This window comes from Hypanus sabinus, chromosome 12 (genome assembly GCF_030144855.1).
Source record: "Hypanus sabinus isolate sHypSab1 chromosome 12, sHypSab1.hap1, whole genome shotgun sequence".
Taxonomy (NCBI): Eukaryota; Metazoa; Chordata; class Chondrichthyes; order Myliobatiformes; family Dasyatidae; genus Hypanus; species Hypanus sabinus.
Genome location: NC_082717.1, coordinates 86176663 through 86200244, shown reverse-complemented (window position 1 = coordinate 86200244; position 23582 = coordinate 86176663). Strand labels below are relative to the sequence as shown.

General features: G+C 39.0%; 1 protein-coding gene across 2 annotated transcripts in view; it reads left to right on the top strand.

Annotated features, from left to right (window-relative positions):
- Positions 1–21088, top strand: part of adgb (androglobin) — a 226354-nt gene extending 205266 nt beyond the window's left edge. For both annotated transcript variants that reach the window (XM_059986363.1, XM_059986362.1), the window contains exons 33-36: positions 2705–2852; positions 7835–7937; positions 11316–11499; positions 20198–21088. In XM_059986363.1, the coding sequence (XP_059842346.1) occupies positions 2705–2852; positions 7835–7937; positions 11316–11499; positions 20198–20380 (618 nt within the window). In that variant the 3' untranslated portion in view covers positions 20381–21088. The remainder of the gene's footprint in view (positions 1–2704; positions 2853–7834; positions 7938–11315; positions 11500–20197) is intronic.
- The last annotated feature ends 2494 nt before the right edge of the window (positions 21089–23582 follow it).

Below are 23582 nucleotides of genomic sequence, written 5' to 3'. Positions count from 1 at the left end.
GGAAAGTGGGTCACCACAACACCACCTATGCTGGATACCGACTAGACATGCCTAGTCATCATCCCTAATGAGGAGAACAGAGTTTGTCATTGAAACATCAGTAGCTCAAGAAGAGCTTATTCATCATATACACCAGAAAAGCACTAGATCCTTTTTCAGCCCTGTCCCTGAACTGTTCAACAAGGTCTGCCAAGTCCACCGATGATTTTCAATACTCCAGTCATTCCTCTAAGCCTGGAATTCTGTTTGTAGATCTACCTGTTTGCTTTTATCACTCATCCTTTAAGACAATCTTTATAACACAGTTTTTAAACTGGATTTTTGATCACCAATCACAATATCTCCAAACAATTTTGCAAATGTTTCTCTGAAGTATTTATGGAACATTTCACTCTGCTAAAGATATTTGTAGATTCTTAGCATGTATCAGTTGGCTACATCATTTCCAGTATACAGTTCAAAAGTGCTGTATTATCATTTCATTATACTTGTTATAAAAAGGAGATAGAATTGCCTGTAAGTAATGTTGTGCATCATCTGGTGAAGTGGGATGGTGGGATGGAGATACGTCTCTACCAATGAAGGTGTAAGGTGCTCCTTCCCTCTGCTAGCCTGCAGGTCACCCTTGGGCAAGGTGTAGCACCTGCTTAGCCCCCGATCAGGGTCACGTAAAGCCATGGGAGCAGGTGGTGGATGGCAGAATGAGCAGCTAGTCCATATCACGAGTCCTGGTTATGCGACTGATAACACCAGGCATACAATCTCAAGAGTATTGATAATGGTTGATGTCACTCATCTTGTAAAGACACTGCCCAGAAGAAGGCACTGGCAAACCACTCCTGTAGAAAAGTTTGTCAAGAATAACATGGTCATGGGACTCAGCTCATAATGTTAATAATGAGTGAAATCAAAGAAACTCTTTCAAAAGATACAAAGGAATCAAATTGTTTCTTTAACTTGGGTTCAGAAATTAATTTAAATTTCAAGCTACGATAATTCTTGTGTTTTTCTGCCATGTAGGTTTATATCTTATGAGAATCGAACTTAACCTAAAGATATAAGTCAAAAAGGTGTTTATGCAAAATTACCTAGTGCTGAGCATGTAAAGAAGTTGTTGGAATAAAGCCTAGGACACAATATTGATGTGACAGTGTGGATTTAGCTCTAATTGTATGAATGTGGATATATTATTTAAGAATTGACACCATGATTATAGAAGGTTCAAAGGTCCAATTTAATGTCAGAGAAATGTATACAATATACATCCTGAAATGCTTTTTCTTCACAAACATCCACAAAAACAGAGAAGTACTCCAAAGAATGAACACCAGTTAAACGTGAGAACCCCGAAGTCCCCCCAGCTCCCCCTCCTGCGCATAAGCAGCAGCAAGCAACAATCCCCCTCCCCCCAGCAAAAAAAGCACACCTGCTACCAAGCACAAGTGTGAGCTAGGTGATAGAAAAGACACAGACCTTACAGTTACCCCAAAGACTATCACATTTCATCAGGCATTGGACAAACCACAGGTTCTCCCTCTCCCTAATAAGGGAGAGGGAGGTGTCCCACTTTTCACAGCGAGCGGGAGACATAACAACAACCCACTGGCTTACAATGTTAAGAAGTCCATTTTGTCACTTTTTACAAGCTCTGTGACCAAAGATTGCAAAGATCTAGAGTCTTCAGGCCCACAGCGAAAGATTTTCTGGCCTCCCCAATGACACACGAGTCTCCTGCCATGACTCTGCCTGTCTCCAGAGCTCCAAGATCTCAGGCTTTCAAATTCGAGCTGAACTCTCAGGCCGAGCCCTTGGCATGCCGAACAACAGCAGCCGGTCCTGAAACCCCGAGAACGGGTCCTATTTTTGCAAAGAACCAAAGTCTGCGTGTAACTCCAGGTCACAGACTTCAAAAGAATCGTGACAGGGAAAAACAGAGATATCAAAGATGGAAATAGAGCTGTTTCCAAAGATGCAAGCAAAGGAGTTGCCGTTTAATGCACAGGAAGGCTTCTGTCTTCCTACGTTTATTTGCCAGAATCATGATAGACCACTTTGATGAAATTGTTGTACTTCTGAAGCTTACAGCATAGTAAATAGGTGTGGAGTTATCCTCCCTGAGTATCAGTTTGGTAATATTATAGAATTCAATGCTGTAATAATGAAATTCAGTATTGCTAGAGATACTGACATTAATTTTTACCCTAACTGCCCAGTCAAGAGCAAATTGGTGCAGTGAGGATGCAGGCTGATGTTAAGATCGACCAAGTGACTTACTGACATATTACCTGTTTGAAATCCTATGAAAAAAGGAAAACTATTCACTTTGAAACTAGTTATAAAACTAGTCTCATTATCGTTCTCTTTCCTGAAGCCTCTACCATTTCACCATCTACCTCCCAAAAACTACTACTGAATCTGCTTCTACAGCCCTTTGCAAATTATAACAAGTGGGCAAAAGATGTTCACATCTTCCCTCAGCTCCTTGTAATTATCTTAACTCTCTGTTCTCTGGATACTGACTGATGTCCCACTAGAAAGAGCTTTTAATTTACTCACAGTATCCTTCATTTAAATCATGTGCATTGCACGTTGAAAACCCTTTCAAATATATTTGCATTTTGTTAATATTTTTCAGAAATGAAATTACAAAAATACAATTTTGAACAACTCATTTAGAAATAATTTTGTGTCCATTGTCTCCCAGGCCTTACAACTCCGTCTGCATGTACTGAATAACAATGCAACAAATGTAACTCTCCAGAGCATCGGTGAGAAGCAAGAAGAAATTATTAATGAGGATGGTTCTGAAATGAACAGCCAAGCTGCAGAATTGAAGGGAATACCATCCACAGGTATATCATTTGAGATTAGTAGTAACTCATTCTGTATTTCAAGCCACCTTTTGCGATTCAGTCAGTCCTTTGTTGACTTGATTCTTAACTCATCCCCCAGTTGTCCTTTGATATCTTCATATGACACAATTCTATCAGTCTCAGTTAAGAAATTTTCAAGTAACTTAGCCATACCATTGTCCTAGGAGAACATGTTCCAGGTTCCCACTCCCTTTCATGTGACAGCTCCCCTTAATGGTCTGGGTCCAGCTACATTTTAGAGCTTTGCCCATTTGTTCTGCAACTAAAGAAATATGTATTTCTTTATAGATCTTATCAAATACCTTTATATACCTTCTTTAAAAATCTTCAATAATTCTATGTTATTACTGCTAATCATCTTTACTGAAGGGCATACAGTCCTAGATTATACAAGTTAAACTTGCAATTTAACACTTTCAGTCCAGTGGATCCTGCCCAAGTGGGGCGAGGGGGGTGTGGTGCCCAGAGACAAGCTCAGAATTCAAAATGGGATCTAAACATTGTTTCTATGTGATATTCCATCTACCCTGATAATGCAGTTCAACAGATTAGCACTTTAAGTTAAATTTCAAATGACCTGAAATACTAATAACTGTTGTAAATGCACAAGAGATTCCATCTTAATAGATTTGTTATTTGTCATCTATATCAATGACCTGGATGATAATGTGGTAAATTGGATCAGCAAATTTGCTGATGATACAAAGATTGGAAGTGTAGTGGACAGTGAGGAAGGTTTTCAAAGCTTGCAGAGGGATTTGGATCAGCTGGAAAAATGGGCTGAAAAATGGCAGATGGAATTTAATACAGAAAAGTGTGAGGTATTGCACTTTGTAAGGAAAAACCAAAGTAGAACATACAAGGTAAATGGTAGGGCACTGAGGAGTGCAGTAGAACAGAGGGACCTGGGAAAACAGATACATAATTCCCTAAAAGTGGCATCACAGATAGATAAGGTAGTCAAGGGACCTTTTGGTACACTGGCCTTAATAAATCAAAGTATTGAGTATAGGAGTTGGCATGTTATGGTGAGGTTGTATAAGGCATTGGTGAGGTTAAATTTGGAGTACTGTGTGCAGTTTTGGTACCAAATTACAGGAAGGATATTAATAAGGTTGAAAGAGTGCAGAGAAGGTTTACAAGGATGTTGCTGGGATTTGAGAAACAGAGTTACAGAGAAAGGTTGAATAGGATAGGACTTTATTCCCTGGAGCGTAGAAGAATGAGGGGAGATTTGATAGTGATATATAAAATTATGAAAGGTATAGATAGAGTGAATGCAAGCAGGCTTTTTCCACTGAGGCTAGGGGAGAAAAAAACCAGAGGAAATGGGTTAAGGGTGAAGGGAGAAAAGTTTAAAGGAAACATTAGTGGGGGGCTTCTTCACACAGAGAGTGGTGGGAGTGTGGAATGAGCTGCCAGAGAAAGTAGTAAATGCGGGCTCACTTTTAACATTTAAGAAAAACTTGGGCAGGTACACGGATGAGAGGTGTATGGAGGGATATGCTCCAGGTGCAGGTCAGTGGGACTAGACAGAAGGGCACAGCACAGCCAAGAAGGGCCAAAAGGTCTGTTTCTGTGCTGTAATGTTCTATAGTTCTATTTTAAAAAGAGCAGTTTAGAAAAATATCCACTCCAAAATATCATTTGATAACATAAAGCAAAACTCAGACACTGGAGCATTATATTAGTATTGATGGAAACCAGAAATGCACCCTTGACCAAGATTTCTCATGGACCAGTTGTAGTCCTAAAGTGAGATTTGTGTTTGACACAGCAAAGTGAAAGTTGTTTATTGCCATATACCGAAGTACATGAATGCACAGGAGCAATGAAAAACTTGCCAGTAACATCACAGGCAGATAGTATCATATAAACAGCATTCACAAGAAAAGCTTAAATTAGACAACTTATTCACAATTTTTACAATAAGGAACCCAATAAGAACAAAAAATACTTACAGTGCAAAGAGATAAAAGTGATCATGGTGTTGTTAAATTACAGTGGTAGTGTTGGGTGTTGGTTCAAGAGTTGAATGGTTGAAGGGAAGTAGCTGTTGTTGAATCTGGTGGTGTGGGATTTCAGTCTTTGGTACCTCCTGCTGATGGTAATTGCATGAAGAGGGCATGACCTGAATAGTGGAGATCTTTTATGATAGATATCACCTTCTTAAGGCAGTACTTCCTGTAGATAGTACCAATGGTGGGAAGGGATGTGTAGCAGAGTCCGCTACTCTCTATAGTTTCTTACATTCTGTGCGTTTGAATTGCCAAACCAGACCATGATGCAACCAATCAGGATACTTTCAACAATACGTCTGTTGAAGACTGAGTATTCTGGAATTTGGATTTAGAAAGTGCCAGAAAGATGATAGGTGGAGAAGTTTTGGATCAGAATTCTACAGTATTTTCCTTTTCTTTTTAGGTATAACTACATTCTGTTAGAAACACAAGATAAGAAATAATTGTGCCAATCCTTCCTCTGTGTTTGTTGGTCAACAAAGTTCCTTGCCCTCCCATGTGCTCTGAGACCTACAGCAAGGATGTTAAGACAATGGAAATACACCAAGTAGCCACTTCATAAGATACAACAGATACCTAATAGGTCACCGTGTGTATTTCTGTATGGTGATGGTCTTCTGCACACCACTGTTGTAACACGTGATTATTTGAGTTACTGTCACCTTTCTGTCGGCTTGAACCAGTCTGGCCATTCTCCCCAACTCTCTCATTAACAAGGCATTTTCACTGAGAGAACTGTTGTGTTACCTGTTTTTTGATTCTCATACTATTCTCTGTAAACTCTAGAGACTGTTGTGCATGAAAATTCCAGACGATCAGCAGTTTCTGAGATATTCTAACCACCCTATCAGGCACCAATAGAAACCCCAGCAGAACTGGCAGAAAAAGTAACCACTTCATGAACTACCCATCTGCAGCTTTGAAAGACTATTGTAATTACAAGACTTTTTTTATTCCTGTAATGTCACAGTAAAATCAACACTCCCACTTGAAGAATCTGCCATTTTAGTAATGAATTGATGATGATCTACATCATGGAAGCTACATACCTAAATCAGAAGTGTATCCTTGGGGTTCTGGGGAAAGTTCTTAATAAGGGTCTGGGATTTCCTTGGAGTATTTGGAGTATTTCCATGCTTATTATCCACCTAACTGCTAAATTGCTCTTATCTTTAACGTATCTCCTGTAGGGAAATTTTTGGTCCATTCAGCTCTGAACAGCTTAAGGCCTTCTGACTATAAAACACAAGGGAATGTTTTGTCAACTACATTAGACAAGCCCCCAGCCTAAACCAGTTGACAAAACCAGTAAAATTAAGATTAAAATTAAGTTCAAGTTTAATTGTCAGTCAAAAATACCCATGAATACAGCCAAACAAAATAGTGTTCCTCCAGAGCCAAAATGCAAAACACAATACCAACTGCACACAGCACATAGAGTTGACAGCAGAAAAACATACAGTCACAGTAAAAAAAAACAGCCATGTCCCTGAATGGCATGGCTGGTAGGTTGATGGTGCATGGGATGTTGTTCTGGAGCCACAGTTCTGCAAGAACAAGCACAGAGCAGTTCCTCATCAAGCACACTCCAGCACACCCACAAGAGGTCTCTGCTCTTTCCCACACTACTTCTGGCATCTCCTCTCCTGCGTGGCTGCAACAGGTAACACAGCAGCATGAGTTTGAAGTACCTAGGTGTAGGAATCACCAATAGCTTGTTCTGGGCAACTGCATGGACGCATAGCCAAGAAAGCACACCAGCACCTCTAATTTCTCAGAAGTATAAGGAAATTCATCATGTCCCCCCTCACCAGTTTTTATAGATGCCCCGCAGAACACATCCTATCCAGATGCTCACAGCGAATACAGCATCTGCTTTACCCGAGACTGCAAGAAATTGCAGAGAGCTCAGTCCATAATGAAAACCGGACTCTCAACCATGGACTCTGTTAACACATTTTGCTGCCTTGCTAAAACAGATCAGGTTCAGTTTATTGTCATTCATCTGTATACCACCAAACAAAATGAGGTTCCAAACACAGTGCCTATAACTCACACTTATAATACATGAAGTAATATTACCACAAATAAATTAACAAATAAAATGTCATCCAAAAAATAGAGTTGATTACACTATTTCATTTAATTGTTCAAAAATTAAAAAAACAATTAAAGCACTTAAAATGCATTTAAATTAATTTAATTAAAATAAAATCCAAAATATACCTTTCTCCCTTACAACTGTTCCTTTCCATTGAAATGGATAGAGTGACTGAACATTATTGTGATTTCAGAGGGCAGGTTTCCTAGTGAAACTATTGTGAAGATGCAGGAAATTAACACTGTTATACTAACTCAGGAGTCCAGCACCAGAGCAAAGTCAGTGAGAATCTATCTATCAGCTGGTTAGAAGTTCAAAACTTTTATATTCACTAGACTTCCTAAACCTCTGCACTATTACAAAGGTAAACACTGGAAGTTTCATTTGGAATTGTTTGATTTCTGCAGGTACGTCATTCGTACGTGTAACTTGCACAAACTGTTATCCTTCCTGTCTACATGATCAGTCCCATGGCATTTTGTGAAGTGTGCATGTTACATGGTTAAATGTACTTTCAGAACTTTAATAATGTCCATAAATCTTATATGATTCAAAATTATTCTCATTGCAAATCACAAAATTTGTCTGGGATGTTAATTTATCAATATTGAGCAATTATAAGAAGAATTCATTAACTTACTAAATTTAAATCTTTTGATGAAAGATAGCAGACTCAAAAGTTGTATATTCTGACCACAGCTGCAGTATATTTAAATCAAAATATAACAGAGGAGAACTGAGACGCAGTATAGGAGCAGTATGCATATCGGTGGGTCAGAAGGGCCTATATCTTTAAAGTTAGTCATTTGTCAACCTGACATGGCATTTGTACTTTGTAGTCATTCCGCAGGATGTTCAAGAAACTCAGTCCTCAGCTGCTGACAGAAATTCACAAGTTGCTGATGATATTATTAAACCAATGAAGTGGACCCAGTATATCAGGTACTTAAATTCAAAGTAAAATTTATTATGGGTACATACATGTCACCACATCCAACCCTGAGATTCTGATTCTTTTCTGTGGGCACACTTAGCAAATCTATAGAATAGTAACTGTAAGTTGTAAACATCAAGAACTTAAGTACATAATTAGAGTTGTTTGGCCAGTGATTCTTTATGCTGATAGTGGCACCTGTTATTCAGAATCAGAATCAGGTTTATTATCACCGGCATGTGACATGAAATTTGTTAACTTAGAATCAGCAGGTCAATGCAGTACATAATCTAATCTAGAAAAAAATAATAAATAAAACATAATAATAAATAAGCAAGTAAATCAATTACATATATTGAATAGATTTAAAAATGTGCAAAAACAGAAATATTGTATATTAAAAAAAAATGAGGTCATGTCCAAACCTTCAATGTCCATTTAGGAATCGGATGGCAGAGGGGAAGAAGCTGTTCCTGAATCGATGAGTGTGTGCCTTCAGGCTTCTGTAATGGTAACAGTGAGAAACGGGCACTTCCTGGGTGCTGGGGGTCCTTAATGGACACTGCCTTTCTGAGACACCGCTCCCCGAAGATGTCCTGGGTACTTTGTAGGCTAGTGCCCAAGATGGAACTGACTAGATTTACAACCTTCTGCAGCTTCTTTCAGTCCTGTTCTATAGCCACTCCATACCAGACAGCAATGCAGCCTGTCAGAATGCTCTCCATGGTACAACAATAGAAGTTTTTGAGTGTATTTGTTCACATGCCAAATCTCTTCAAACTCCTAACTAAGTATAGCCACTGTCTTGCCTTCTTTATAACTACATCATTATGTTGGGATCAGGCTAAATCCTCAGAGATCTTGACACTCAAGAACTTGAAGCTGCTCACTCTCTCCACTTCTGATCCCTCTATGAGGATTGGTACATGTCCCTTCATCCTACACTTCCTGAAGTCCACAATCAGCTCTTTCGTCTTACTGATGTTGAGTGCCAGGTTGTTGCTGCAGCACCATTCCATTAATTGCCATATCTCACTCCTGTATGCCCGCTCGTCACCACCTGAGATTCTACCAACAATGGTTGTATCATCAGCAAATTTATAGATGGTATTTGAGCTATACCTAGCCACACATCACCCTCGAGTGAAGTTGATATGACTGATGAAAGTGCAACCCATTTATTCAAGCATCATCCAAATAAGAGAAGTCCACTTACCTTCCCAATTACTGTTAAATATCGGGGTCTAAAAATTTTGACAGTCTTCACCAGTTCAAGTGAGACAGAAGGGAACAGTTCTCCTCTTAGTCCATCATAACTCCTGGGCACATGGCCATCAGATTACTGAGATGGCAATAGTCAATGCATTAAGATTCCTTTTCATAGAGGCATTTAAGGAAAATAGAATTTATGAAAACTTAACATAAACAAAGACTGACAAAACACTGTGCAAAAGAAGACAAACTGTCCATATATAAACATAATACTGAGAACCTAAGTTGTAGAGTCCTTGAAAGCAAGTCTGTAGGTTGTAAAATCTATTCGGAATTGAGGTGAGTAAAATTATCCACATTGGTTCAGAAGCCTGATGGTTGTAGAGTAAAGTTTTCCTGAACCTGGTAGTGTGGGACCTAAGGCTCCTGTTCTTCCTGCAGTAAGAGAACGTGGTCTGGATGCTAGGAGTCACTGATGATAGATCTGCTTTCTTATGGCAATGGTCCTTGTAAGTGTGCTTAATTGTGGTGAGGGCTTTGCCTGAGATGGACCGGTCTGTATCAACCACTTTCTGTGGGCTTTCTGACACAAAAATCCATGATCTGTACCTGAGCCATTTCTAGCTGATTGACAAAAGGCCCCTTTATCTTTTCATGCCTGAAAAAAACAATATTACAATGCCAGAGCTTTGCAGGCATTCTTAGGAAACCCATCACCTTCTAGGAGTGAAATGTGCAGTGCAAATATCCCTTTTTGGAAGTTCTAGAGCCTTCAAATAGATGTTCAAGCAAGGATTTGTTGCAGGACTTCAATACAAATGAAAGAGAAGTACTCATGTTTCTAGTTAAAATGGTACTGGTAACAAGCCAAGATCTGGGAATTGGAGTTGGGTGGTTGGTAGAGAGTGATGATGTTATTAAACCAAGAAATGGTTCCACAACATAGTGCATGGTCAAATGTCCCCAGGCAATCTGCTGTGTTGGCTCAATCAAGTTCTGGAATAGGGCAGTGAGAAGGTTAAATGGTCAGGAGGAATAATGTGGTGGGGTGGGTGTGTCCTGCAGGAAAGATTCAGGCTTGGATGGGGTCTGCAAGAAGGGTGGGTGATAGTGATGAATTAAGTGGTGAGATGATGAAAGAGGAAGGTTGGGGACAGCTTAACGGAATAAATAGTTTGGAAGACTGAACCAATTGTTGATCAGTTCATGGATAAGACTGTAGGCCTAGGACTGAGGGTCAGGGGTTCCAAACCATTGGAGAGCCAGTTGGTCAGATCCTGGGCCTTATGCAATGTGAAGAACACTAATGGGTGAGATGTACAGGGTAATAAGTGATCCTTTAGGATCAAAGGTATCATTTTTATCTTATAGGATATCCAATCCAATGCTGTGTCAGTAAAACTCAGATAACCTAGGAGTGTCCAATAATTGATGCTCCCTGGACAACTTGATCTAAATTTTCTCTAAAAGGAGCATCGCCATGCATTGGGTATGGAGCTCATGCAGGAGTGGGATCAAATGCTAAAGGTAGAACTCTCCAAGAAGTGTAGAGTCAAACTTCTGAAGTAACCCAAAACAACCCAGAGTTGGCTTTTATTGCAGTTCACCTGGATACAGTCCATATAGCCTAGAACAGACCCTTCTGCCCTTCATGGGCCAAGCACCCATTTACTCTACTTCCATTTTTATTCTCTCCTCATTCCCATGAACTCTCTTCACACCCCTGACTCTAGCTCTCACCCACACACAAGGTGTAATTTACAACTGCCAATTAACTTCCCCACCTTTATATCTTTTGGATATGGGAGGAAGAAGGAGCATCCAAGGGAATGAAGTCACAGGGATAACGTGCAAACTTCACACAGATAGCACAAAGGCCTGGAGTGAACACGGGCTGCTGGAGATTAGTGCAGTAGCACTAATGGCTGCTCACTGTGCCACCATTTACAATAGCACAAAATTGTGTGGGTGGGGGTCAGTTGTCAAAAGTAATTAATTGGATAGCTCTTTCAAAAAGCCAGCACAAGATGGATTAATTTATCTGTGGCTCTAATTGTGACAAAGGTGCTTATAAAATCAAATCAATGCATCCACCCAGAATCCCTTTCAATTCACAGGTAGTAATCCAAGTAGGTAATACTTGAGGCATGTATGAATTGTTCAAATTTCAACAGGTCAACTCTACCTGAACCAATTCTGCAAAATGAAAAAATTATTGAAGAACAAGAGAAGATTAAGACAGAAGAAATTCACAATTTCCGTCAGAAGCGAAAGATAGTCTTTGAGCAGCGGGAGAGAGAAAGACAGACACGGCGTCAACTGAAGGCAAAGCAGCTGCAGATGTATGAGGATCTGCAGGTGATGTAATTTATTCCAAAAATACTTCGCAAACTAGAAAATTCCTACCATGTTACAGCAATTTTATTTATTCAATGATTATGAGTTCTGCAGAATGAGCCAGCATTGTGGTAAACCATGTATATCTGTCTGGACACACCCCTCTGCAGACTGCTCCTGTGGCTCCTCCCACAGACCCCTGGATAAAGGTGATGGTGTCACTGCTCCTCCCACAGTCCAGGGCAGTCATCCGGCATGGACGTGCTCCGTTTTACTGCTAATAAAAGCCTTTCAGTATTTACTCTACTTCCAGTCTTTTGGAGTTGTTGATAGTACATCAAGCATTTAATTGCCCATCCCTAAATGCCCTTGAGAAGAGCTGTCTTCTTGAACCCCTGCAGTTTGTGAGTGTGGGTATGTGTCAGAGGAAGTTTGTGGCCTAAGGTAGAAGGAGTCAATTTTAGAAAACCTAGCACATTTATTTTTCAACATAGTCCCCTCCTACATTTACACACTTAGTCCAACGGTCGTGGAGCATACGGATCTTGGACCTCCAGAAAGTGTCCACAGCGGGGTGATTGATAAGTTTGTGGCCTACAGTAAAGGAAATGAGTTATTAAATTTAAACTTTCTGCATAATCACTCAAAGAGTTGACCTACATGTGCCTGTAACGAGAGCAGTATAACTCATCTCCTTCTAACCCGGGCCACGAACTTATCAATCACCCCTGCTGTGGACACTTTCTGGAGGTCCAAGATCCGTATGCTCCACGACCACTAGACTAAGTGTGTAAATGTAGGAGGGGACTATGGTGAAAAGTAAATGTGCTAGGTTTTCTAAAATTGACTCCTTCTACCTTAGGCCACGAACTTACCAATCACCCCTCGTAGTTAAACATAAAATCTACTTTGATATTCCTTTGCAATACAAGGTGTGATACAAACAGTCAGAGATATGTCCTTCATGATGTAAGTTTAAACTGGATTTAGGACCTTTCCATTCAATAGATATAATGCTATTCAAACTTGAAACTGATTGCAGTTTAGATCCTAAGTGGACCTGGGAATATGGTAATTGTGGTGCAAAGATGACAAAACACATGATCATCCATGATCCTTTTGACTGGCAGGGCAGACCTGAGGCCTACTCCTGCTTCAATTTCCCCTCTTTTTTCACCTCTTTTAAAGAAGCAGTGAGTTCCTCACAGTCTAATGGCCAATATTTTCCACCAATAACGCATGTGCAACTATAAATCTAATGGCCTGTAGAAAGAAGCTGTCCTGTAACCTGTTGGTCCCGGCTTTAATGCTGCAGTACTGTTTGCCAGATGAAAGCAGCTGAAACTGTTAATGGTTGGAGTGACTGGTGTCCCTGATGATCTTCCAGGACTTCTTTACGCACCTGCTGATGTATGTGTCCTCATTGGAGGGAGGTTCATGTTCACAAATGCACTGGGCTGTCTGTACCACTCTGGAGTGCACAACAATCAAGATTGGTGCAGTTCCTGTACCAGAGGGTGATATAGCCAGCCAGGATGCTCTCAATGGTGTGCCTATAGAAGGATTTGTGGGTTCATGCCGAACTTCTTCAGTCGCCTGAGGTGGAAGAGATGCTGTTGTGCTTTTTGTTTTGCCCTAGTGCCAGTGTGTACAGTCCCAGTGAGATCTTTGGTGATGTGTAGACCGAGGAACTTGAAATTACTCATCCTCTCAATTGCAATCCCATTGAAGTTGATTGGGCTGAGCCTATCTCTGTTCCTCCTGTTTTTTTGGACATTGAGGGTGAGTTTGTTATCTTGACACCACTGCATCAGGGTGTTAACCTCTGCTCTGAAGGCTGTCTCATCACCGCTAGAAATAAGGCCCATCAATGTTGTGTCATCTGCAAATTTGATCAGCAGTTGGAGTTGTGTGTGGCAGCACAGTCATGGGTGTAAAGGGAGTAGAGGAGGGGACTCAGGACACAACCCTCGGGGAGCACTGTATTGAGATCAGAGAGGCAGAGATAAGGGAGTCCATCATTACCACCTGTCAGTGAACAGATAGGAAGTCCAGGATCCAGAATCAGAATCAGGTTTATTATCACTGGCATGTGTCATGAAATTTGTTAACTTAGCAGCAGCAATTCAATGCAATGCATAATATAGAAGAAAAAGCACAGAATAAAATATTAATAATAAATAAATCTTCTTCTTCTTCTTCTTCTTCTTCTTCTTCTTCTTCTTCTTCTTCTTCTTCTTCTTCTTCTTCTTAATGTGCCTTGCACGAACATGGCTCTCCATATCAAACGATCCCTTACAGCGTCAATGATATTTCGCACATTTAGATTTGTTAGTTCTTTCACAATGTCCATATATTTTCTTCTTTGCCTTCCTCTTCCATGTTTCCCAGGCATACAGCCTTGTAATGTAAGACATTCTATTTCTCCCTTTCTGATGACATGGTCCAGAAAATCAAGTTTCCTCTCATTTAAGGTTCTCAGTAAAGATCTTTGTGTATGGGCACATTGGAGTACTGTCTCATCAGTTACCCTATCTCTATATGATATTTTCAGCATTCTCCTAAGAAACCACATTTCTGTTGCTTCTAAGTTTCTTTGGAGTTCTGGTGTTATAGTCCATATTTCAGAAGCATACAGCAAGATTGACCAGATGTAACATTTTAGTAGCCTAAGCCTTGTTGTCATAGAAATGTGCCTGTTGGTAAACATGGGTTTCATTTTTTGGAAGTTGGTTCTGGCACTGGCAATTCTTCTTTTTATTTCTACTTTACTTCTATCATCTTGTGATATAAATCTACCAAGGTAATTAAAGCTGGTCTTTTGTTCAATCTCTTGGTTACCAATGTACAATTGGCAGTTGGGAGTATCCTGCTGTTCTGATATTACCATACATTTGTTTTTTTTACAGTTGATGGTTAGACCAAAATCTGCACTTGTTTGTACTACTTTGTCTAGGAGGATTTGTAGGTCTTCTGTAGCACGTGCTATTAGGGTGGTATCATCTGCATATCTTATATTGTTGATGTTAACACATCCAATATTTATCCCATCTAGGTCTTCTATTTCTCTGAGAATCATTTCACTATGGATATTAAATAATTCCAGTGAGGCAACGCATCTTTGTATAACTCCTTTCTGAATTTTAGTCCAACCGCTTATATTATCATCAATTTTTACTGCCGCCGTTTGATTCCAATATAAATTTTGAAGCAGTTGTCGGTTCCTTCCATCAATGTTTAGTTCAGCAAGAATTTGAAATAATTTTTCATGTTGCACTTTGTCCAATGCTTTACTGAAATCAATAAAACATAAAAAGACATCATTTTGATATTCAATTGCCCTTTCTTGAAGCATTCGTCATATGAAAATTGTGTTCCTAGTTCTTCTATCTTCAATAAACTCATATTGCAGTTTAGATGTTTCTGGACTTAATTTGTTTTTAATTTGACTCAGAACAATTCTCAACAAAATCTTTATTATGTGACTCATAAGACTGATTGTTCTATAATTTTTGCAATCAATTGTTCCAGGAATTTTTGGCAGAATTATAAACACTGATTTCAAGAGATCGTCAGGCAATACACCAGACTCATATATGTCATTAAACAGGTCAAAAAGAATATCTAAGCCCAGATCTTCTAGGACTTGTATCATTTCCACTGAAATATCATCAGGTCCAGTGGTTTTACCATGTTTCCTGCTTTTCATTGCTGTAGTTATTTCTTCTTTGGTAATAGGTGGGCCAGAATTAGGGTGTTTAATATCTGGGGGTTCCCCTCTATTATCTTCAAAAAGCTGCTCCATATACTGAACCCACCTCTCACATACTTTAGGATGGATCCATCTGCTGATCTTATGCATCCTGCAGAGGAGGTTTTCTTAATTCCAGTAATTTCTTTAATTTTCTTGTGCATTTCTTTGCTGTTGATAATATGGGTAATAAATAAATAAATTGTTCAATTATGGTATACGTGTATTGAATAGATTAAAATCATGCAAAAAACAGAAATATTGTATATTTTTTTAAAAAGTGTGGTAATGTCCATTTAGGAATTGGATAGCAGAGGGGAAGAAGCTGTTCCTGATTCACTGAGTGTGTGCCTTCAGGCTTCTGTACCTCCTACCTGATGGTAACAATGAGAAAAGGGCATGCCTGGGGTGCTGGAGGTCCTTAATAATGGACGTTGCCTTGTTGAGACACCATTCCTTGAAGATGTTCTGGGTACTTTGTAGGCTAGTACCCAAGATGGAGATGACTAAATTTACAACCCTCTGCAGCTTCTTTCAGTCCAGTGCAGTAACACTGCCACCACCACCCCCCCCCCACCATACCAGACAGTGATGCAGCCTGTCAGAATGCTCTCCACAGTACATCTGTACAAATTTTTGACATATTTGTTGACAGACCAAATCTCTTCTAATTCCTAAAGAAGTATAGTCGCTGTCTTGCCTATATAATCCAGTTGCGCAAGGTGGGGTCCAGCCCAAGGTCTCTGAGCTTCCTGTCAGGTTTGTGGGAATTATGATGTTAAATGCTGAACTGTAGTCCAACTCTAACTCTAACTCTAACATATCCATTCCTCTTCTCTGGGTGAGTGAGATGCAATTAGGGCAGTTCTATTGCACATATGCAGTATCATCTTATTCCCAGCTCCATCAGCAAATCATTCTGTTCTGTCCTCCTCAAGATTTCACCCAGTTTTACCTTAAATCTTCCCAACTTCTCCTTCAAGTACTACCAGAACAGATTTACCTTAAACTGTTATTTCCTCTCATTTTTGATTTTGCAATGAGTGGAGCAATCTTCTCCATATAAAAAGTTCCATAATTTTAAAGCTCTTTTAGGTCACCTATCAACCTTTATATCTTCAAAAATAAAGTTCCAACTGTATGTTTATAATCTCACAGTTCTAGACTCATACATCAAAATAACTTTTGCACTTTTTCCGCTACCTTTTGAAATAGCTGATAAAATCCCATCACTCAACAAATTAACTGTTCAACAGCTTGTTACGTATGAGCAGTATGTAGGACAAGCTCTTTGCTGTATCTTGGTACATGAGACAATAATAAACCTATGACAATAATGTACAAGACCTCTCAGTTGTGAGCACCTGGTTTATGAACACCCCACGCATACAGTATGGTCAAAGTTAAATGTGGACCAGCACTTGGGAGATCAGAAGGGATGGATTTTGTGTTATATTGAACATATTTAATATAACACAAGGGCATCAAAGGCTATAGGGAGAAGGCAGGACAATGAAGCTGAGAGAGATAATAAATCAGCCATGATGGAAAGACAGAGAAGACTTAGTGGGCTGAATGGTCTAATTCTTCTTCTATGTCTTATGGTCTTAAAGTCTTAAGTGTAATGTACTAAGAATGAATATTCTATATTTGATTTGTATACCATAACTTTAGATGACAAAACATGGCTATCTACCCAACATGTTATTGATTATCCCGCTATTCATCTATTCCTTCTTATATATTTATCTAATTTGCCCTTCAAAGCATCAATGCCATTTGCCTCAACTTGTTGTAGTAGTCAGTTCCAAATTCTTATCCTCTGGGCAATTTCATTTTTTGAATTACCTACTGGATTTATTCAATAGAGATTTTTGACCATACTTGTTAATATCATTCTCGACTACTTCAGTGGACTTTGGACCAGTCTTCTAGCTTCCACACTTTTAAACTTGCCCTTCATAACTCCACTGCCTGTTTCCTAACTTGCACCATCACTTTCATGCCTCAACCCTCCAGTATGTTTGCCTACCTTTATTATTTCCTGGTTAAACATCTTCTCAGTTTTAAAATCCTCACTCTTCAGTGCCTTCACTGTTATCTCCCTTCAACTTTTTCTGCATCCACAAACCTCTACAATATCTGCACATCTCCAATTCCAGATTTTTGTACACCTTCAGTATTAATTGATCTACCACAGGTGGCTGTGCTTTCAGTTGCTGGGCTCTTAAGACTCTCTTACCTAAACCCCTCCAACACTTATCACTCTTTTCACTTTTTAGATTCTCATTTAATCCTATATTTGAGTCCAAGCTTTTGATGATCTCTCCTAATAACTTTTCACATGACTGGGGTTTCAGACTTTGTTTGATAATACATCCATAAAGCTCATGGGGATAAGGAGACAGGGCGCTTTAAAACTGCTATGCACTCAGTGACACTTTATTAGGTACACCTGCTCATTAATGCAAATAACTAATCAGCCAATCATGTGGCAGCAACTTAATGCACAAACATAGCAGACATGATCAAGAACTTTAGTTGTTCTTCAAGCCAAACATCAGAATGGGGAAGAAATATGATCTAAGTGTCTTTGACTGTGGAATGATTGTTTGTGCCAGATGAGGTGGTTTGATTATCTCAGAAACTGCTGATCTTCTGGCGTTTTCACACACAGAAGTTTTTAGAGTTTACAAAGAATAGTGCATAAAATCAAAAAACCATCCAGTGAGCAGCAGTTCTGTGGGCAAAACTGCCTTATTAATGAGAGAGGTCAGAGGAGAATGGCCAGGCTGGTTCAAGCTGACAGGAGGGTGACTGTAACTCAAATAACCATGCATTGTAACAGAAGTGTGCAACACTCTGAACACACAACATTTCGAACCTTGAAGCAGATGGGCTACAGCCACAGAAGACCAAGAGCATACACTCAATGGCCACTTTATTAGGAACAAGAGGTACAAGAGTGTATATATGTAATTTGTTCGTATTGTTATGGCCCTTTTTTAAAATCTCAAAGGATATTAAAAGATATTCTCTTGTGGAAAGCAAATAAAGTGAGCATGTTTTGCCATTGATGTAGTGAGTGTATATTTAATTTAACAAGTGCAGTGTTGATCAAATGGACTGCTTTATTCTGGAATTTGTTACATCCTTGTAATGTGGAAGCTGTAGTCATCTAGCCAAGTGGCAATTTACTTAACTTGCCTTGCAGATGGTGAAAAGAAAAATGCAGTGGATCATCTGATTAATGGATATTGATGATGATGGTAACTCCACTGAATATCTAGATCTCATGAGAGATTGTTATTTCTATCCCAAAGGTGGTATGAATATCATTTGACAATTATCAGTCCATGTCTAAATCTTATTGTTATGTTTTGTAACTCAAAGCATAAAACTAATTGAAAGAAAAACTCTGAGCCAGGAATAATGTGTCTACTCTGAGTTTCGTTTTGACTTTGGTGAGATGCGCATGTCTGAAGTGGTGGTGTAATAATGTGTGCCATTCACATACTTTTACATATAACCTGTAATTAATTATGTAAACAACAAAAGATGCTTAATCAAACAATATATTTACAATATTACTCAATTATTACTGAAATATTAAATATACAGGTTATAAAAACTTCTTTACATGACAACAAGAATTGCCTCATTATCTGATGACTTGGAAATATAAACTTTTGTAAAAATCCCCATTTCTAACCATTTGCAGGGGTAGATCATTATGAAGCAGCTGAGAAGAGTTGTGTCTTGAACACTGTCCTGAAGAGTGCAGTGATGCCCTGATGATTGATCTTGAACAGTCACATTACAGGTGACCACCCCTCCCATTAGTGTCAGTCAGATAATAGAAATCTGCCCTAAAAGAATTCACAAATTACTACATAGAAATTAGAGATACAGATAAAACTGACTCACACAGAAATCATGTTGAAAAAATACATACAATTTTTTTCAACTCATATTTCATTGGCACATGAACAATTGGCATGGATTTCTGTTATGGAAAATTGTACTTTGGTCCATTTTCTATCAACATGACCCTTCTCAGTAATGCAAGAGTCACCCAGATCCTCTTTGTGGTTATAATCCTGCCTATCGTTTGATCTTAGCAGATCAGGCAGCATCTATGGAAAGGAATAAACAGTTGACATTTCAGACCAAGATCCTTCATTAGGATGAAAGGTCTTGGCCCAAAAAAATAACTGATTATTCCTTTTCATAGATACTGCCTAACCTGCTGAATTCCTCCAACACTGTGTGTGTTACTCTGAATTTCCAGCATCTGCAGAATCTCTTGTGTTTACAATCTTCTGATCTTCATTGATTTCACTTTTACTCAGGCTTCTTTCAGCAGACACAATTAAATGCTGCTTTAGCATTAGGAAGAACCACTTTTGTTCAGCTTTGTCCTAACGCCATAGTGCGTATTGAGCTGAGAGACCCCAGTTGAATTTGAACTCTGTTATCTGGTTAATGTTGAGTATGTGCTTCTTGTTAACTCAGCCCACAATAACTTCCATCACTTCCCCTATTATTTAGAGTAGAATAAATGGGGTAATTGGCTGGATTCTGCTTTTTCTGGGTATTTTTCTACTTTGGCTGGTAGATGCCAAATTTGTATTGGAACAGCTTGATCAAAGTCAAAGCTAGTTGTGAAACAAAAACCTTCCTCTAGGATGTTCAGTAACATGACCATCAACTACCATTTCTTATAGATATTACCCTTTTTGATCTGTGTTGTAACTTCTAGTGTATGTCTATGTGCCTTTCCATATACCTCTGCACCTTTCAATCTCTTATTTTTCAAGGAATACATGACTGTTCTATTCTTTCTAATGAAATGAAGCAGATCACACTAATCTAGATTTCTAGTTACATGGTGTCTTTTAGTATTTTGTCCCTGTATTGCTCTGTACTAATGGCAATTTTCAATATTGTGTTGTACTTACACTGCAGGCAGCTTTAGATGAAGCTCGGCAAGACATCTTTCAACAGAGAGAAACATACAGAAATAAACTTATTGAGGAGGAAATGAAGCAAAGAGAAATTGCAGAAATGGAAGCTCTCCAAGCAGAGCAAGAAAGAAAGAACAAAAGTGCTACCTCGAAAAAGTCAAAGAGTCCAGGAAGGAAAAAGTAAATGGCAAAAATGCCAAATTTCAAATTGTGTCTTTAAACATATTTCATTATATGTCCTTCAGTGCAACACTTCATACCTTTTTTCAGCCAAGCTCTCAATTAATTTATTTGTCAGTGGTCACAATTCATACTTCCTTGAAATGACAACTGGAAAATACCAGAAGTGTCTAGGTCTGTCAGTATCCAGAAAGGCCAATGATAATTTGGCTGTGACTACCACAGAGGGATTCCAAGTCTTTCATTCCTATTACTGCACTATGGCATGGCCACACTTCACAGTTACTAAATTGACTATAAAAGTGGAACAACTCTCGTCCTCTAGGATGATCAATAACATGAACATCAACTACCATTTCTTGTATTACCCTTTGTAATCAATGATACAACTTTTAGGGCTGGGTCCATTTGCCTTCCTGTACACTTAAGTACCTTTTATTCCAAGGAGTATGTGCTTAAGAATATCCTTTTGCCTTTGCAAATTGATGGCTAAATCGATATTTGTTGCAATTTTCCTTTTCGTTTGCAGTTTTTTCCCTTAATGAATATGTTTCTGTTTAACAGGAAATTCCTCTTTTTCAAGTTTGAATCACTGTATAATTAAAGTTTATTTTCTGGTAAATATATCCAAGTTTTTTTTTGTTTAAGTCTACTGAAATAGATGTATTCATGGAGAATCTGGACAATCACATGGTGATAGGGTGAATAGCATAAGTGGGAGATGATTCACGTGCAATACTTGTACTGAGGGGAATGACCAGTTTCTGTGCTGTAAGCTTAATGTTCACTTTCAGGGGACAGATTTGTAAGCACATTCATACTCTAAAACAGTTGCAGAGCCAGTATGGTGCCACAGTTTTTGATGGTGGAATTAGTTGAAGAGGTGGTACTGATGCATCTTTATGCCAACAGTTGCTGATCCTTCTGCAAACCTCTCCAGCAGTAAACCAGCAGCTTGAACTAACAGCTATGCTTCTGTTTGGTGTTTCTCACCACCCACTGTAATGAAGTTGGATGTCTATCTTTGGAGTAACAAGCAAGCAATATCAAAATTACATGTTATTGCTGCTTCATCTCTTTTATCACTTCATTGTCAGTGCTGGGTACTTGGAAGACAGTACCTTCTGCCCACTTGAGACCGTGGAGCTGTTATTGAACAGTTTTGGCCCTGCATGAGGATTCCCACAATGTCATTAAAGAAAGAATCCCTGACATTTACTAGTTAATGTTAAAGAATGATACTATCTATCCAAGAGAGGATGGTGGATGCTTCTGTAATTATAACACACCTATGATATTGTTGTTCCTCTTTTGGTGTCAGGATTGAGGAAGTGTTGATAAAATAACTTTGATGATCTGCTGTGGTGTATCCCACAGACCATAACTACTGCACCATAGGGCATCAGGAAGTGGAACTGAAACCAGTGATCACCCACATGAACTGCTATAATATTCAAGTTTTTTAAATGTGACTGTGCTTGCCAAGATAAGTGGTGATAGGTGAGGGGAGGGGCAGGTGGAGTTCCACCTGCTTTCTGACTTGAGACTTACAGATGTTAAAGAGGCTTTCAGAGTCAGCAAGTGAGTTTCATGCTCAGCCCTTCCTTTCCTCCCTCTCGTGCCTTCCTATTTTGATCTAGTGCTGGAACACTGGAGGAACAAAAATTCCTCACAGACTACAGAATTACATTCACCCTTTTCCAAATAGAATTCACCTCTGGGTTTATGGCATGCGTAAGGCAAGCTCCAGAGATAGATTCTGTTTCCCACTTTGAGCTCCTTCAAATCTTGGTGTGGTTGACTAGCAAAGATCCTCTGCCTGGTTTAACCTTGGGTATATTTGTACTTTAAAAATGTCGTTATTTTGTCAGATGTGGGTATTGTAGACGTGGACAGGATTCAGATTCAAATTCATTTATTTATCACATTTATTGAAACATACAGGGAAATACATCATTTTGCATTAACAACAAACAAAACCTAAGGATGTGCTTGGGGCAGCCCGCAAGAGTTGCCCCAAGCACAGCCTTAGGTTTTGTTGGTTGTTAAGAGTCACCGCACTTATTGGTGGCAACATAACATGCACACAATGTTTAGCAGAACCTCACAAAACAACAACAGCAGAACAACAGGAACAAAAGAAGAACCAAATCAGCCCCTTTTCCACCTGCCCACTCACACATTGCTCTTCACTAATTTTCCTTGGAAGATGATGGTAAGCCACCTTCTCGAACTGCTGCAGATTTCGAGAAGGTACTCCAAAGGAGCTTCTGGGTAGGGAGAAGCAGGATTTAGACCCGGCAATATATTTCCAAGTCAGGATGTTGTGTAACTTGGAGGGTTGTCTGTAGATGCTAGTATTGCCATGTGTGAGTGTGAGGTCATGCAATTTATTAAGATGATTCAAAAGATAGATTATTATCTCACGGAGAGGGAGATTGAAAATAAATGAAGTTGGGAGGGATATAAGTGTTCTGTTTTGTGAATCACAACAAATTAGCAGGCAGGTCAAATAAGTAGTTAAGAAGGCAAAAAGCACATTGGTCTTTATTGCAAAGGGTGTTGAGGTTTAAGAATAGGGAAGTTTTGTTACTGTTGTACATGTTGTTACTGAGGCTTCACTTGGAATGTTGTAAACAGTTTTGGCCCCCTTATTTGAAAAACAATATACAGAAGATCCCAGTTAATTGGACCATTGGTAACTTGGGGAACCCACTTATTTGAGACAACTCTTAAAGAACAAAAACTAATCGAGAAAATAGCTGGGTTTCCCTTTGTTTATTTGGGACACTATTGCCACTTAATTGTGACAGAAGATATTGTTGAACTGTTTCTGACTAATGTCAGTGACGTATGTTTGCATGGCCCTTAGACACTACACAGTGCTTTGAGCGAACAGTGTTTAATTAGTGGAAATTGTATGTGTTTGTGTTCAAAAAGCAGTTATTTTTGTCACTGATAATTGGCAAGAAATAAGCAGTAAGACAATTCAGAATTATTTTGCTGATTGTGATTTCAAGCCTTCAGGCTTGGAGATACCAGAAACAGTCAGGAGTGAAAATGAAACTATTTCACTACTTCAACAGGTTACGAACTATGAATAATTTGAAGGTATCGACAACAATCTTAAATGCTACAATAAAAATTAAGATCTGTAAGAGGCAGTTGTCAAAAGCATTGTACAAAGGTAGTCCATTATCTGCGCT